This window comes from Phaethon lepturus, unplaced genomic scaffold (assembly GCF_000687285.1).
Source record: "Phaethon lepturus isolate BGI_N335 unplaced genomic scaffold, ASM68728v1 scaffold12563, whole genome shotgun sequence".
NCBI classification, from domain to species: domain Eukaryota; kingdom Metazoa; phylum Chordata; class Aves; order Phaethontiformes; family Phaethontidae; genus Phaethon; species Phaethon lepturus.
Genome location: NW_010527015.1, coordinates 15,135 through 31,924, shown reverse-complemented (window position 1 = coordinate 31,924; position 16,790 = coordinate 15,135). Strand labels below are relative to the sequence as shown.

Below are 16,790 nucleotides of genomic sequence, written 5' to 3'. Positions count from 1 at the left end.
TATCTACAAAGGTTGAATTGTCTCAAGACCCAGAGATACCACAGGTAACTCTCTTCTTCTGCACCACCCTTATATATTAAAATGCTACAGCTGTTTGATCTACAGGGGATTTTAAGAGTTGTTCCCTCTTATTATTGGGTACTACATGTAAAATATTCCACAAGTATTTCTTTGCTTCTTGAATGCTTATCTTTCTCATTTTGTCATTTGAAGATTGAGGATCGTTAGCTGGTAAGTGTCACAGTTTTTGCTGTTCGTTTGTTCTTTTTGAGAAATGGTGTTTGCTATTATTGACTGTGCATCTTATGCCTGTTTTCTGTAGCAAGTAGTTGCTTCATAACTATGTCATAACATGTTGTTAGTACTTGAAGAAAGCTATTGCCTGATTATTCCACTTTTCTTTGTCTTTCTCAGTTCTGTGCCAATGACCCTGAAGTGTTTGTCCAAGCAGCACTGTTGGCTCAGGATTATTGCGATGCCATAGATTTAAATTTGGGTTGCCCCCAAATGATTGCAAAGAGAGGTATGTGCAAATCTGAACCCTGGATAAACAGAGAAATGGCATGTTTCAAATGTGAACATTGGCAGTAAAACATCAAGAGGACCAAATTAAGCCTGGGGGGTGTGGCTGCAGTACTGCTGAAGTCAGGCTTAATTACACCCACTTTAACAGGTAATGCTTTGTAGTACCTCAAGCAAAAATTAGATATACTAATAATTAATTCCAACTTCTCTTGAGTGACAGCTCTTGTGTCTCAAATACCTTTCAGAAGAAGTATTTTTAGCAAGAGCATGATTTTCTTTCTGATTTCAGTTGCTTAAAGCAGCCTGATTTTGCAAAACTGCATTTAAAATTATATCATGCAAGCATTTAGCATCTCCTATTTCCTCGATACTTGCACATTTTATTCACATTAGCGTATAAGAGGCTACCACCTGCTGAATCCCCTAAAGATATTGCAAAGATAGCTATATTTGAAAACCAGAACCAGTGTTTGAAAATTCTGGATCAGTTAGGATGTTGAGAAAGGATTTGTTCAGTAACTGCCCATTCCTCTTTTAAAATGTCTTTCAAAGATTAATAGGAAATGATCAGTACTGTACAGGGCAAATAGCTCTTTCGGTCAGCTCAGGTTTTATCCTGAAGGGAATTTTTAAACACCTGGTATAAACCCCTGAAAGTTGGATTTTGAGCTACCAGTGTCAACACACCAGTCTTAGGGAGTAGCAGTGAAAGTAGGGTGTGGGTATTCATTGTTTATCCTTTAAATCTAGGGTGGCATGGGGAACAGAATGATCCAACTCTTCCAGTTTGGGCAGGACAAAGCAACTCTGTCTCTGCCAGTGAGGCATATGAGTGTCTGGATCTTTGTATGTGAATGTTTATGAAAGCTGTATACTTCAGAATCTTACTCTTCTGTACAAGTCTGTCATAGGCTATTTTATTATAGGTCACTATGGAGCATTTCTGCAAGAGGAGTGGGATCTTCTTCAGAGAATGAGTAAGTCTTCAGAGAAGTTTCACTTTGAGAGGGAATGGAATGAACTCATCATTAAGAGGAAGTTTAGGGATTTTGGGGGAAAGGAGGTGCAGCGTGTTTCTTTGGGCAGGACTGTGTTGGGATTTTGGTTTTTTTTTCATTCTTACTATATTCCAGTGGCACCCTCAAGATACTTGGTGGTATCCAAATACAAACTCATGCTAGATCTGCTAAAAGACCAGTACCTGAAACAGACTTTAGGTGAAAGTGAGTCAATTAAGTGCCTATCTAATGGCTTAGTGGCTCTCCAGCTCTAGAAACGGCAGAAGTCCCAGTGCCTTTTTTCACTTTGATACTCTCGGGTGCCAGGAGTTGTGTTTCTGCTTGAAGCCACAGTTGCCTTTTTCTGATCAGCTCGGCATACTCTTTCTGTCCACACCATGGCAAGTTATGCCTCTGTTCTCCAAAGTTGTATAGGATGTTTTCAGGTTATCAGCAGTTGTGAACCGTATCTTTTTTTTAAGAAATACATTTGGAACTGATGTAAAAAGCAAGGTCTTGGTCATTGTGTAGAGCTGAGAATGTGCCTTCACCCCACTTCAAAGCAAGTGTCTGGACTGTGAAGTTAGAGCGTGTTGCTTCTCTTCGCGTTCCCTGTGGTCCAGGGAATCTTGAATGTTTGGCACAAAGACACTGCTGAGGGCCTGGAAAGAGAGACAGTGCTTCCCTACCCAGCATGTAATGTGATTGTTAGGGCACTTTTCTTAGGCGTAAAAGATGCAAATGAGAACAGCCTCAAGGTGAGAAGAGAACCCGAGTCATCCAGTTAGGTGAGAACACAGGCTGTCTAGTAAGAGAGCTGTCTTATTAGGCTATTGTATAAAAGACGGGCAACGCTTCCGCTTCATCCTTCTCCCCCAGCCTTCTTTAAAATGGTGGAGTACTATTTTCTGCTTGCACCTGTATACACCTTGCTTGCTCCTTTGAAAGGGTGATAGGAAATCCATCTCATTAGAGCTTCTAGGATTTAGATTAGAAGAAAGCAAGTGACTTCCTACATTATACATCCAAGCTCTGGAAAAGAAGAGAATTTTCAGGCATGCCATTGCTCAGTGTTTTCGTGTTGGCTGTCTTTGTTCACTCTTTAAGTAGTTTTCTGATTCTGTGCACTGTGTAAAGACTATGGGAGTTTAACATGTTGTTCTAGATTTCACCCTGACTGTAACCTACATTTACTACTTAATTGGGTCCACAGCCTATCTCAGTTGATAAGCCCGTGCTTGCCATGGACAAGAGTCTACTTGTCATGATTATTTAGGTGATAATTTGGAAAGAAACAAGCATCTCTTGTAGGAAAGGTGAACAAGCAAGTGTTAATGTTGTTGGCAGAGTAGGAGTATAATAGACTGTGATGACAGTAAACCTGTATCAATGATTAAGATTTGAGGGGGGATGTTCCTTGAAAGTGAGAGTTTGATGCAGTGGAAACGTCAGGGCTATTAAATGCTGACTATGTTACACCACCTTGTTAGAATGCAGATTTTGTGCATCATGTTTTACTATTACTTGATTAACCTATGCAATAGGATTGCAGAGGACACTGCTGGTTAAGCTGTGAGAACTGCATAGCATTAACTTTTCAGACTTTTTCCGTACCACACCCAGGATCAGATCGTCAGGAGAGTAGGCACTTTTCATAGCATTGTGCAGCCCACTTACCTGTCTTTTCAATCTTTCCCAGTTTTACTGGCTAACGAGAAGCTCTCTGTTCCCATCACATGCAAAATCCGCGTTTTCCCAGAAATTGACAAGACAGTGAAGTATGCACAGATGCTGGAGAAAGCTGGCTGCCAGGTAAGGAGGCAGCTGCTCCCTGTACTATTGCATTGGACTCGTGTCTCTATGTAAAGCATCTGATGACCAGATCTTGGTAGACTGTCCAGATGAATAGGCTACATTGTTTTACAGACAGAGAGAACAGGATGCAGAGAGATTGTATGTATTTGCAGTAGGTCAATAGTATGATATGGAAGACACCATGACTTCAGAGTTCCTCTTGTAATAGCTGCACAGTGCAGTACCCTTCACTGTAGTTGAGCATCTCAGTCTAACATGGTGCTGCAGGCGGCAGTGTGAGTGCATGAAATCCACAACGCTAGAGAAAAAAACAGTATCAAAGGTGGCCACCACTAGTGAAGAAATAGGCAGCCTTCTAGGATTTAACTCCAGTTAAATGGGAAGAGACGGTCTGTAATTAGAGCCAGTAGTGACAGTATTCAGGCCTTGTGCTGAGGAGCAAGCCAGATCAATATATCACAGATTCCAAAGTGAATCACAGATGGGAGCCAATGCAGTAGGAAATCTGTAGGTTCTCCCAAGATACTATCTTGTCATGCCGTGGAATAGCAAGCTGAAAGAACCCCAAGACCATGCCATGGTAGGTGAGCTGCTGATACCTTTCTGTGATACCAAAGTCCCTGCACTGTCGAAATAGAAGTGGGAATTCAGTGGCATCCATGAAGCGTATGGGGTCAAAGGAAATTTTTGTCAGTGGATTTGCTACAGTGGTCCCTACACATGAAAAGTAAATGTAACTTTGTGTTCTAGCTGCTGACTGTGCACGGCCGTACTAAAGAACAGAAAGGACCGCTTGCTGGCGTGGCATCTTGGGAGCACATTCAAGCTGTCAGGTTAGTGAGCAGTACCGATCTTAGTGCATTTCTACTAACAAGCTATGAAGGTAGATTTTAAGCAGAATGTGCAGTGGCATTGAAGAGCAATCAGATTTGTGTGACAGGAGTAGAATTTCTGGGCTGACTCTAATTCTCAATTCTATGCATCTGTTTTATTCACTGGTATAGAAAAGCTGTAAGAATTCCTGTATTTGCAAATGGAAACATCCAGTGTCTCAGTGATGTGGAAGAATGTATCCGTAAGACAGGAGTACATGGTGTCATGAGCGCAGGTAAAGAAAATGAACTTTAACTCATAACAGATGAGAGTATAAACTGTTTCTCTTAGCAGCCCCATATACATCTATTAAAAGCTTACATCAGACTGACTTGGTGAACAGCTTTGATTGAAAGCTGAGTGGTCATTCTGTTTCTTATACTGGCCATCTCTTACCAGGACCAGGAATAATCGCTTAAGATTTGTAAGAATTGTTATGTTGGACTTGTACCATTGAGTGGACAGCTCAAATCTAATTACTTGACAAAGGCATATGGGACTCTTGTTGTCCTGGCATATTTTCATGACATCTGTTAATGGAATAGTTTTTGAATGGATCTTGATGCAGTAAGTGAGGCCGCTGATTAATACTCCTGCAGATGGTTCATGTTGGGTTGGGACAAGAAAGAACTGGCATAACTTCCTACAGGAAGAGTTAGGATAGACATCAGAAAAGGCTTCCAATCACTCTCACAGTTAAACCAATGAAACATATTTCCTGGGAGATTGTAGAATCTTATTTTTAGAAAATACTGGTTAACAAAAGGCTTGTGAAGCTAGTAGAGAAAAGCATAGTGAGAAGCAGTACCTTCTGGGTGAACTTAGGTCAGACAAACGTGAATACAGACATAAGGTAAGATACCCATTATCTAAGTATCTAACCATTGGGCAACAAAAGCAGTGATTTCTCTATTTATTTTTTTTACTGTCTTTGTGTCAAGACTGGATGCCTTTCTGGAAAATGTACTTTAATTAGATATAAGCTATTTGTCTCAGTTAAGAATTCTATAGTGAAATACAGTATCCTGTGGTCAGAATAGAGTTTTATGGACCTTGTGTTCTCTTTCTGAGTATATGGGTGATGTGTCTGTGACTGGCTGGTAGAATCACAACAGAAGTGATCAAGCTCCAGAGCTTGTTTTCTCCAGAGCTCTTGTTTTCTGTTTCAATCCTGAAATGAAAGTTTGAGTATTTCTTTTTATTCCCTAGAAGGTAATCTTCATAACCCAGCTTTGTTTGAGGGACGAAACCCATTGGTGTGGGAGATGGCTGAGGAGTATCTGGAGATAGTGCAGAAGTACCCTTGTCCATTGTCTTACGTTAGGGCTCATCTCTTCAAGCTCTGGCATCACACGTGAGTATCTCCAGAGAACTTAATGTTTTCAGGTCTCATCCTACTTAGCAAGTGTCTGGCTTTTCTGAACAAGGATTTGTTTGGCCAGAATTAGTATGCTGCAAGGTTTTCTTTCCTGAACCTGGCTGGAGAGAATGTGGGCTGAGGTCTTTCCCTTCACTGCGTATCTGGGAAACAGGGCACGGGGAATGAACAAGTTACCACAAGATAAGCTAGGGCGTGAAGCTCACAGCACATCAGCTACCATGTGGTAATTGCCCATATGCACCCATGCACTTTATGGCAAACATGAGCTAACTAACTCCTTGTTCATTGTGAGGCAAGCTGTCTTGCATGTATTGTGGAGTAAGAGCATGGCCATGGGCAGTCACTGAGGAGCAACTGATGCACTGTATGTTCACGTTAGTGTATCTCAAAGTACCTTGGTTGTGTGCCAGATATTTATTTGGAAAAGCGGAGCAGGTATGTGTGCTTTTCTCTGAACTTGCAGGAAAGATGATAAGCTTCTACCAAAGGCAAGTGCAGCAAGAAAAGATCTATAAAAAGCTTTTTATAGAGACATTTTTAGTGATCTCCTCAGTCTAGCAATAATGAATAAATATGACTTCATGTTTGGGATTTGCCTCAGGCTTCAAGTTTACCAGCAGCTGCGTGAAGAATTAGCAAAAGTGAAGACTCTAGAGGGCATTGTAGATGTCAACAGGGAGCTGAAACTCCGATGCCAGGTACCAGTATGGGCCCTAATCTCCCAGAACAACACTGTCTGCACTTGGTGGGAACTTATGATGTATGTCATGCAGTTGATGTCTGCTAGTCACTTCAGTGGAACTTTGTGGCTTACCAACCTTGATACTGGTAGTTTACTACAGTAGCAGCCCCTGAAGCCTGAACAGCTTTACGCAGGCTAAAGTTTATTAAGGAGTTACAAAGTCTGCTTCAATTCATGTGTTTTAGTAGAGGTTTTTTGCCTATATTTAGCTGTCAGTAACTTAGATGATTAAATTCCAATTTGTGGTTTCGTGGAGTTTGAAGTATTATTTAGAGTATTTCCTGAGAACTCCAGGAAAATTGACTGTAACTCTATGCTGCAGGAAGAAATAGCTAATCAGAAAGAAGGAGAAAAGCCAAAAGAAGGGTTGCCTTTTTTCCACTGGATCTGTCAGCCATACATCAGGCCAGGGTGAGTTATCTATTCTAACATGGACAGGTACCCATAGGCCTTTCCCACCCATATGACCAAAACAGAGCCATCCAGTTCAGTACTAGGAGCTTACGTTCGCTTGAAAATAAGTGAAGATTTCGGATTATTTTTATTCTGGGTTTGTTTTTTTTTTTTCCCCTGGTTATTGCTTTGTTCATGGGCATGTTGCTCATTGTATGCATCTTCTCCTTTAGATCCTCCTCAGATTTCTCTCTCTCTGGAAAGTAAAAACAAGAATTCCACTGCAGCTCAGAAAGAGATCCTGATGTGCAACAGATATGCTACCTGACAGTACTTTATTATTATATGTAACATGAACATTGCTGGTAACTGCCAGGGTAGCAAAGACGGGAACTAAATTGTATTCTATAAAGGATGCTTGTTGTTATGGACAAGCTCTTCAGATAGCTTATTCCCTTTCTGTTGTGAAAACTGGGCTGAAGAAGAGAATAAGCGTGTCAAGGTTAATACTTAAGTAAATACTTAAGTAAAACCTGGGAATAAGAGGTTAACAGGTGCCTAACTAATTCAACTGGCCAACTTTCATTGACTTTCCAACCGATATATCTGACAGCGTGTCTGTTACTAACAGCCAATGTTAACAAAAAAGTTAGGTTTTCCTATTTCACTTCTAAGGGCAATGACACTTCCTTGTAGTTTAGCCATGACAGAAAGATTTACAGGTTACAAAGATTTCTGTAAACCAGAATAGTGGCCAGGGAACATCTACTTCTTCCCTGTAGCCAACTTACGATGATATTTACTGTTTCAGGCCAAAGGAGAGATGCAAGGCGAATGGAGCCAGTGGGACTGAAAAAGGTGTGCGAGGGAAACGTGCTCTGGAAGAGGAGGAAGATGGAAATTCTGAGCTTCTGTCAAAGAATAAGCAAAAAAAGAAGTTAAGAAATCCAAATAAAAGCTTTGATCCATCTTTAAAGCGTAAGTTCCATTTATTGGCATAAATGCATGGAAAGATGCTGATGCGACATTTGACATAAATAGCTACTATTTATTTTCCTTGTTTATGTAGTTGTAGAAGCTTATTTAAAAAGAGGGAGGATTATCAAGAAATGTCAGTAGTAGGCAATGTGATTCAAATTATGTTCAACAGTAAAGAAAACAAGGATCAAAGAAGTAGGTCACTGCTCCACTATAAGCATCTTTTTAAGATCAAAATGCTTTATAAACTAAATTGTAGCTGTCATTAGTATTTGAAATACTAAATTTCATACGCATTTCAATCAGATGTACTCCTCTTTTACACTTGAGGATTAAAATTTTCTATGTTTGGATTTAGCTTAGAGGCACTTAAAAAGTCAAATTATCTTTACCTTTGCACTGTTCTTTGATGTACTGTATTTTTATTTCAAAAAGAGTCTCTGTCTGGTTAGAAAAGTGCCAAGCTTTGTCTGATCCTGATTTTTTTTTAATTTAATTTGTCCACATAAAAATACCATTGCTGAAATGATGTCTCTCTCTCTTTTCCAGCTAAATATGCAAAATGTGATCAATGTGGAAACCCAAAGGTAAGTCAGTGCCAGTGTCCATTAAAGCATTTCTATTAAATGACCATGTAGTGGTCAATGTCTGGATGAAGACTGGTGACGAGCAGTGTCCCTGGGGGTCCTGTACTGGGACCAGTACTATTTAATGTCTTCATCAGTGACACAGATGGTGGGATTGAGTGCACCCTCAGCAAGTTTGCAGATGACACCAAGCTGAGTGGTGCTGTTGAGATGCCTGAGGGACTGGATGCCATCCAGAGGGGCCTGCACAAGCTCGAGGAATGGGCCCATGTGAACCTCATGAGGTTCAACAAGGCCAACATGCAGGGTCCTGTACCTGGGTCAGGGCACCCCCCGGCACCAGTACAGGCTGGGGGATTGAGAGCAGCCCTGCCAAGAAAGACTTGGGGGTACTAGTAGAGGAAAAGCTGGACATGACCTGGCCATGTGTGCTCGCAGCCCAACCATATCTGGGCTGCATCAAAAGAAGCGTGGCCAGCAGATCAAGGGAGGTGATTCTGCCCCTCCACTCTGCTCTGATGAGACCCCACCTGGAATAGTGCATCCAACTCTAGAGCCCTCAGCACAGGAAAGACATGGACCTGTTCGAAAGAGTCCAGAGGAGGCCACAAAAATGATCAGAGGGATGGGGCACCTCTCCTGTGAGGACAGGCTGAGAGACTTGGGGTTGTTCAGCCTGGAGAAGAGGAGGCTCCGGGGAGACCTTATTGCTGCCTTTCAGTACTTAAAGCAGGCTTATAAGAAAGATTGGGACAGACTTTTTAGCAGGGCCTGTTGGGATAGAACAAGGGGTAACGGTTTTAAACTAAAAGAGGGTGCATTTAGACTAGATATAAGGAATAAATTTTTCACAATGAGGGTGGTGAAACACTGGCACAGGTTGCTCAGAGAGGTGGTAGATGCCCCATCCCTGGAAACATTCAGGGTTGGACATGGCTCTGAGCAGCCTGATCTGGTTGAAGATGTCCCTGCCAATTGCACGGCGGTTGGACTTTATGACCTAAAGGTCCCTTCCAACCCAAACTATTCTATGATTCTAAGTCCTGAGGTAGGTCCCTGCCAGTGTCCAGTAATGCATGCATACCAAGTCCTGCTGATATGTAGGGGGAAAAAAAAGTCCACACTTAAGCACAAGCCTCTTAACTATTACCTGTAACTAGTCTCTGAGGTGGAGGTGCTGCACAAAAATCACTAACATACATAGCTTCTTTGAGATCATTTGCCTGCCTTTCCAAAAAAGTGCAGTTTTACTGCTGCTGAGGATATTTATTGCTAAGACAGTTGAGTGAGTTAGATGAACTTCCCAAGATCTCTTGGAAACAAATCTCCAAACTTCCAGTAATTACACATGCATATTCTACTGTGAAATTAAAAACAAAACCCCTCTTACTAGAGTTAGTGGTGGGTGGTGTTTTTTCTGCAAGGATTGAGAATTTGAATAACTGATGTAGTTATTAGTGTACTAATACAAATACTTTAAACATCATCACAGTATGGTCTGTAGTGAGAGTGCAAACATACAAGCAGCGTGTAAGATGCAAGGAGTAATTCTGTGTTGTGGCTGAAAAAGTAGCATTACAGCTGTGGGGGTGGGGAGACAAGCATGTGGGTTGCTCTCTTTTGTAACACTGTTATAGCACCTATAACACCCCAGCTGGGGCTGAATTTGGAGCTGCAGCTACAGAAGTAAATGTTTTCCTTGCTGTGTTCATTATTGGGAAAACATTGAGCGTTCATCATCTGGCCTGCTTTGAAAGCCATCCTGTTTCATAGCTAATCCAGGTGACACAGCTTGGTGTGTCAACCATGATTGTCTGAAGCTGGGCTTAGTCTCATTTTTGTTTTGCTGTTACATCGTTGTGATGTTGCAGGCAGCCCTTGAAATCTTGTGACTGGGCCTGTATTTTTTTTTTTTTCCTAGATCATATGCTAGTCTAAGCTGAGTCACAAGCATTCTAAGCTGTATCATGGAATGGGGGCAGGAAAAAAAAAATTCAACCAAGGGCTCCCTAAACATGAAGGACTTTTTAACTGGGGTGGAGGGAGACACACAAACAACAAAACCCCATTTTCCTAAATGATCACTAAGCATATGTGAGCCAAAGCACCACAGGCACCCAGTCTAGTATAGCCAAGTTGTTAACTACCCAAGATTCAACTGCTGCTGCTATCCCATAAGGGTCATACATTGTATTTCAGTATGTACTCAGATGTATTTTAAACTACAAGTAGGGAAGTAATTGCAGTGGTGACGTTTATTTTAGGCACAGCTACAGATGGTAGCAAGCATGTCTGGCACAGTGTTTCACATACTACTTTTGTGGAGAACTACAGCAAGCTCACACCTGCAACAAATATCATAGTGCTTATTCTGAAGTGCTTATGGCACTTGCCTGCTTGTGTTGTGTAACTCAGGCTGCCCAACAGATTACTGATGTTGCAGAAGTTGAGTGTGGAATTTTTTTGTTTGGTTGGTTTGGTTTTTTGGTTTTTGTTCTCTATGTACAAACAGTTGATAGCTGTGGCTCCCCCCCAATATGACATCAACTCTGTCATCTTCCTTAGACTGAGGTGTGACTGTTTAATAGACGAATTCATGTTTTTTTCCAAAGGTCTGAATGTGCAAAGTTGTATTGTTGTTGCGTATTATAGTAAACAATAGTAATTTTATTTTCACTGAAACAAGCTTCTTTACACCCCCATCCCAAACCAGGGCAATAAATGCGTATTTAACATGTGCCGAGGATGCTGTAAGAAACGAGCATTCAAAGAGACAGCAGACTGTCCAGGTAAGTGCAGCAGTGCTTACAAGTCATTGAGCTAATGTCTCATCTCCCACACATATTCATTACTTTAATCTTTGGCTTGAGGCGGGGGTGGGAGGGTGGGTGTTAAAATCTACATATATAGCTATCTAAAATTTTATAGTACAGTTTTAAGATCCTGCTCTTCCTTCTATGTACAAATGGCAGTTCTCCTGCTTCCAAAGCCTCGGGATCATTGTTTCCAGCCTATGAGGACCCATTCTTTATAAGGAATGAGCTGTTCTGTTTACCAGTGTGATCATCTCATTTTAATTTTTTTTCTTTCTTTTTTTTTTTTCCCCATCCTTGCTTCTTCAGGTCATGGATTACTTTTTAAGACCAAATATGAAAAATCCCTTTCATGGCAGAGTAGTCAAAGAGTAATTCCACACCCAGAGATCAGTCGGAGAGGAGATGTACATGCTGGGGAGACTGCTGTACTGAAGGAGGCTGGTGACAGTGCAGTGTGAAACTTTGGAAATGAATAAAGAGCTCCTGCCAGGCCTCTGCTTCCCTGGGCCAAAGAACATGCTGTCTCCAGCTCACTGCCAGCTGTGTGAACTTGTTCCACAAGTTTATTTTAAGTTCTAGAAAAGTTTTATTTAAGTAAAAAGCTGCTTACTCAGGGAATTATCCTGCATTTGAAATAAAAAGGATGCAATTAAATTTCTCATGCTGTATTTTAAAGACTGCATTTTTGGATGGGTGCAACCCATATAAGCTGCCATCACAATCTGCGTTTTCTATGTTCATTACCCCTTCATGTCCTGTTTTTAATATTGGGGAATAAATTTCTTGCATTAGAACAGCACACTAAAAATGGCAATATGTCAATGACTTCACTAATAGAAAAGGTGTTGCATTCATCTGAGTTTCAGCAGGCCATGTTTTCAATGCAGAAAGGAATCTAGCAGTACTCTGAAAAGGTGAATGTAAAACTTTAAGATGTTGCTATAACCACATTGTGTATTAACAATTACTAGTTTTATACAGTATGATAAAGCTTAGCGGTCTCCCATGAGCCAAAGGTTGGGGGAAAATCAAATCTCTATTTTAATAAAGAGGGCTGTCTGAAATTATATGCTAAGTTAGAACGAAGTCCATGAATCTTTCCCTGCTCAAAGTCTCATAATTATACAACCAGTGTTTCTCCTTCACACCTGATAAAATTCTGTGTGAAGTGTGTCAAAACCAGATGTAGGTCTACACATGCAAGACCCCTTGCTTTTACCCTTTTTCCCCATGGGCTTTGTGTGTCTCCTAGGCATTAGGTCAGTGTAGCCTTCCAGTGTTCAGTATGATGTAAAGAATGTCAGCAGCCAGAAAAAAAAAAAATCAGTAATGGTATGGCTTAATAAGACTAAAGAAAGGGAAGGCATGCCATCCCATGCAAATAAAGCCTAGCTCAGCTTTGAAAATTTATCTCCCTGTGGCCCATTTTCTGCATGCAGTTTACTTCACTGCATGCTCAGTGACCTTGCTCCAGGGTATGCTGCAATTTCCTGCAGGTGCAGTCTGAGCATCTTTGCTGCAGAGCTGATGATAGCACCTAAAAGCAGCAGGCCTGTTAATGCTTGCTTTCTTGTCACATGTAGCCTACTGAAGGGAACAAGGCAATGATGCATTGTGGAGCCTGTAAAACGTGGTCTAGCCATGCTTGGTCTGGCAAAGCTGGTATGTTATGAGCAAACCCTGTATAGTACTAGAGCCTTTAACTGTAAAATTAGCAGGTCTTTACTGTTCCTCCAAGGGAAGTGGAGGAAAGAAAAAAAAAGGCCAGGGAGTGTGGAGGAATGGGCAGGAGAAAGAAGGAAATGGGGTTTTGGGGGCGTGGGGCTGGAAGGGGGGGTGGGGGGGGCAGTTACACAGAGCAATGACACAGAGTTAGTTGCCTGGCCACTGTTCCTGACCAGCTAAAATGGCTTCCCTGCAACTGAGAGCATGTCAGGCTCTGATGGGTATAGGTCCCAATCACTGCAAGTACCTGGTTCCAGCAAGTCAAATCTCTGCTTCACATGGCTACACCATCAAGTATGTGGCATATGTTTACGAGCATGCCCCGCTTGCTAGACTATGCCTGGTTTAAGCCAGTAAGTTTGCCTCCATGGAGGCAGGTTTTATTAATAAGCGGTCCTAATTTTTTTTTCTTGTTTTAATTTATTCCAGGCTGGTGTGGAACTGCAGCACTGTACTGGCCAGTAACAAATTATGTTGTGGGCAAGCTGTTAGTTTTGTAAGCAAATATAGCAAGCAAATTGCCAACACAATGTCTATCAAGTGGACTATCTTACAATATGTAGTAATGTATTCTGAGTGGATACTCTGTATTATCACTTCCTGGTGTATAGTTCTAAATAGCTGATGGTTTGAGGGTTTGGGCGGGGGGGGGCGCTTAATTTCACAACAAAACAGCTCATCCTGTTTTAGCTGGTGCTACATGTTTTTATGCTCAGCCCATGCATCAGAACCTCCACAGACTGGAGCTGACTTAGGTGCATACCGTACACAAATTTAAATTATAATAGGTCATTTAGCATCAACACTGGACAAGCTGTTTTGAACACAACTGTGGGGACAGGAGCCAGGAAGGAGACTTGTATGGTTTCTTTCCTTGATGCTTCATCTGGCTGACAATTATTTTTCTAGAGTACCAATTGCAAAGATTCTTCCTCTGCCTGTCAGAATCTGTCAGATACTCCCTTTTGGAAGTTACACTGGGTCTGAAAGGAAATGAACAGCAAATCCAGTACCCAGAATACTAGGTCTGCATAAAAGCACTGGCAAAGTGTTGTCTCAGTGCATAAGAGCCCTTGCATTGGAAAAGAAAGATTACTGAACAGTAATAAACCAAAAAGCAAAAGTGCCTCCATGGTCAGAAAACAGATGCAGCACCTCTCATTTCTGAAAATAGGGTATACCCTTCCCTGCCCCACTCCCAATCAAAAGAGGGGCTAAAGACTTGTGGGGGTTTTTTTCTTTAATGACAGAGACACAGCACTTTCAGGAATCGGCAGATAACAGCATGCCCCGATTGCTTTATAAACCATTTTCGACACACTTTTTTGACTTCTCAACAACCATTCCCATTCACATGTGTGTGTGTTTTCATGCATGCACATGTACACACGCTCCCTCAAGCCCTGGCAAGATCAGTTTGTATTTCCTAACCTGCATTACAAACTATGTCAGTTTACAGTCATTAGTTCATACATGGACTAGAACAGTATGCTGAAAAAACACCCTAAACCACTAGTAGCTGTAGACTTAATCAATGGAGGAACGTTCTCATTCAAAGTGTTAGTAACAAGAGAGCCCACAAGCAATATTTAACAGATCACTAAGCAAACCACCATATGTGAAGCAGAGGCCTTGGCCTACCCTTATGTCAATCACCCTTGTGCTCATTTTCCTCTATTCTGTTTTCCATGTTGTTTCTATTCCCTATCACATCATCACGTGCATCTTAATCTCTCTGGACATTGTCTACATCTAGCTAGCTTTTATCTAGCTGTTCCTATTCATTCACACCAAGTCCTCTAGAGGGACCACAAGCAGTAAAAACTTCACATCCATTTGGAGGTCGGACTTAAATGCTGCCTAACATTTAGTTGTGCCTTTCGACAGATTGTGACAATAAAAGTAGTTTAAGCTCTCCTATTGTCTTCCCATTTCATTTGCTCGTTACTTGAACAAAGTATTTTCCATTATGTTCTGGGAATAGCATCTTCCAACCTTAATCAGCTTGTTAACCAAGACTTTCAGCAGCTTTCATAATTTCTGACTACCCTTGTATTCAAATCAAGTTTAGACACTAAGCTGGTAGATGTTATTCTAGATTGCCTCGTAAATTGGAACTAGCACAGAAACCAAAGGGGAGGGAAAGGGTGTGGCATTTACCAAATAGCCCAGTGATCAGCGTGGGAGAACCCAAGTTCAAAAATGCTTCTCTGCCTCATTTAAAGACAGGAATCTCAAACCACATCTCCCACCTCCTGTGGAAATAGTCCAATTCTTCCCTCACACAGGGAACACCTTAAAGCTGTCAAGTATTCTGAGTTCCTTGGTCTGTTCAAAAAGCCCCTCTTCTAATAAAAAGCCAAATGCTCATTATCATGGAATTTCAAACTGCTTACCTGACCCCTTCCTGTTTACAGTTTCCCAGAAACATCAGAAAGCTCAGTCATTCTCCTGCTCACTGTGCCAAGTCAGAAAAGGCATTTGCATGAGAAACATCCACTGTTACAACACAGTAGTAGACTGGTGCTATGTGAGAGATTTGAGATTTATTCTTAACCACACGGTGGGATTTTAGAACATCTCTCTCATGAGTACAGTCTCATCACAGAATCACTTAGCAGTGTGAAGACAGGGTCAAACTGGCTTTAGGCTCCTAAATTCAGGAAGAACCTTATACTTGAGAATCTTAAATGGCCACATTTCTATACAGAATTATTATTTAAGGCATATTCGTCCCCGCCCCCTCTTCCATGGCATTTCTTAATAGGCAATGCAGATAGATGCACACTTTTATCTTGTTAGCTCCTGTCCTGTGACATGTCAGAAGACTGCAGTGCGACTGGAATACTGTTCAATTAGGCACTGCAGCACAAAACTCCCTTTGTGCATCTAACTAAAAATCACCACACCAATGTAAAAAAAAGTTGCAGTGTGAACTTTCAACAGACATTCTATAAGATGATAACCTTGCAATTAATAAGGTAAAGATGACCAGTATATCAATTTCTTAATAAACAATGCTTGTGAATTAGGAGGCACTATTACAATATGAATAAAGCTGAGCCATTTACCATTCATGCTGGGCACACCTGCACTTACACTAACTAGGGATTACTTTCAGGCTAGGCAATATATTAATTATCCTGTTTATTGCTAATAAAAAAATTGCAGCCTGCCAACTCACCAAGGTAACATCCTATTTTGTCTTTGTTTCACAGGCCCTCAGGAAGATAAACAGCATTTAATTTTAAGGGGAGTAAGGGGAGGAAAAGGCAGTGCTCTGCATGTAGAGTGATGGTGAAAATGATCGTCAGTCCTTGGGTTTGAGAGGATTGGATTCTTGTATCTAAATCCATTTTCAGAGGCACACAAGAAAAAGTAGTAGTAGTTCACCTGACAAAAAGAAAGCCAACTGCCTTTATTTGGCAAACAGCTTATGAGATATCAGAGAATTTTAAAAAAGTAGTACATCAAAACAAAGATTGAAAACCCTGGATCTCAGCATGTATTTACAGGGTACAAACTTTATGTACACAGACTTCACAGCTACATAAACTACAGGCACATGGAGCATAATAGTCAAAGCTATAGCTGCAGAAGTATTAGAGAACTGAAACAGTGGTATCTGTGGGATTAAGGACAACAAGATTACCTACCCTGATCTACCACCCAAGACAGATTTTCAGGTCTTGACACTTGAATTCTTGTTTGAAATAGACCATATCTTGCTAATCTCTGCTATCCTTCAGCCTGTAGCTTTTAGTAAGTCTACTGAAGCCTAAGCTTGAATTATTTCTTTGCTGTCAAGAAACTGTCTTACTTGCATTATGAATTTACCAAACTTCTAACTGTTGAATCTCATACATTTCTTTTAGAGGTTGACGTACCCAATTAGCCAGTTTCTGTTCCCTATCTAATTTAGCCTGATCAAATTATCCTATGAGATAATCTAAAGCT

At 41.2% G+C, this 16,790-nt stretch overlaps 1 protein-coding gene across 1 annotated transcript; it reads left to right on the top strand.

Annotated features, from left to right (window-relative positions):
- Positions 1–414: 414 nt before the first annotated feature.
- DUS1L (dihydrouridine synthase 1-like (S. cerevisiae)) lies at positions 415–11,756 on the top strand (the record flags this gene model as incomplete). The annotated part of the gene is made up of 12 exons (XM_010283262.1): positions 415–523; positions 1,452–1,502; positions 3,223–3,335; positions 4,089–4,171; positions 4,343–4,446; positions 5,421–5,565; positions 6,194–6,290; positions 6,657–6,745; positions 7,539–7,705; positions 8,255–8,292; positions 11,006–11,081; positions 11,415–11,756. Coding segments are annotated over 12 exons (1,224 nt in total), but the record flags the coding sequence as incomplete, so codon positions are not given.
- Positions 11,757–16,790: the final 5,034 nt, after the last annotated feature.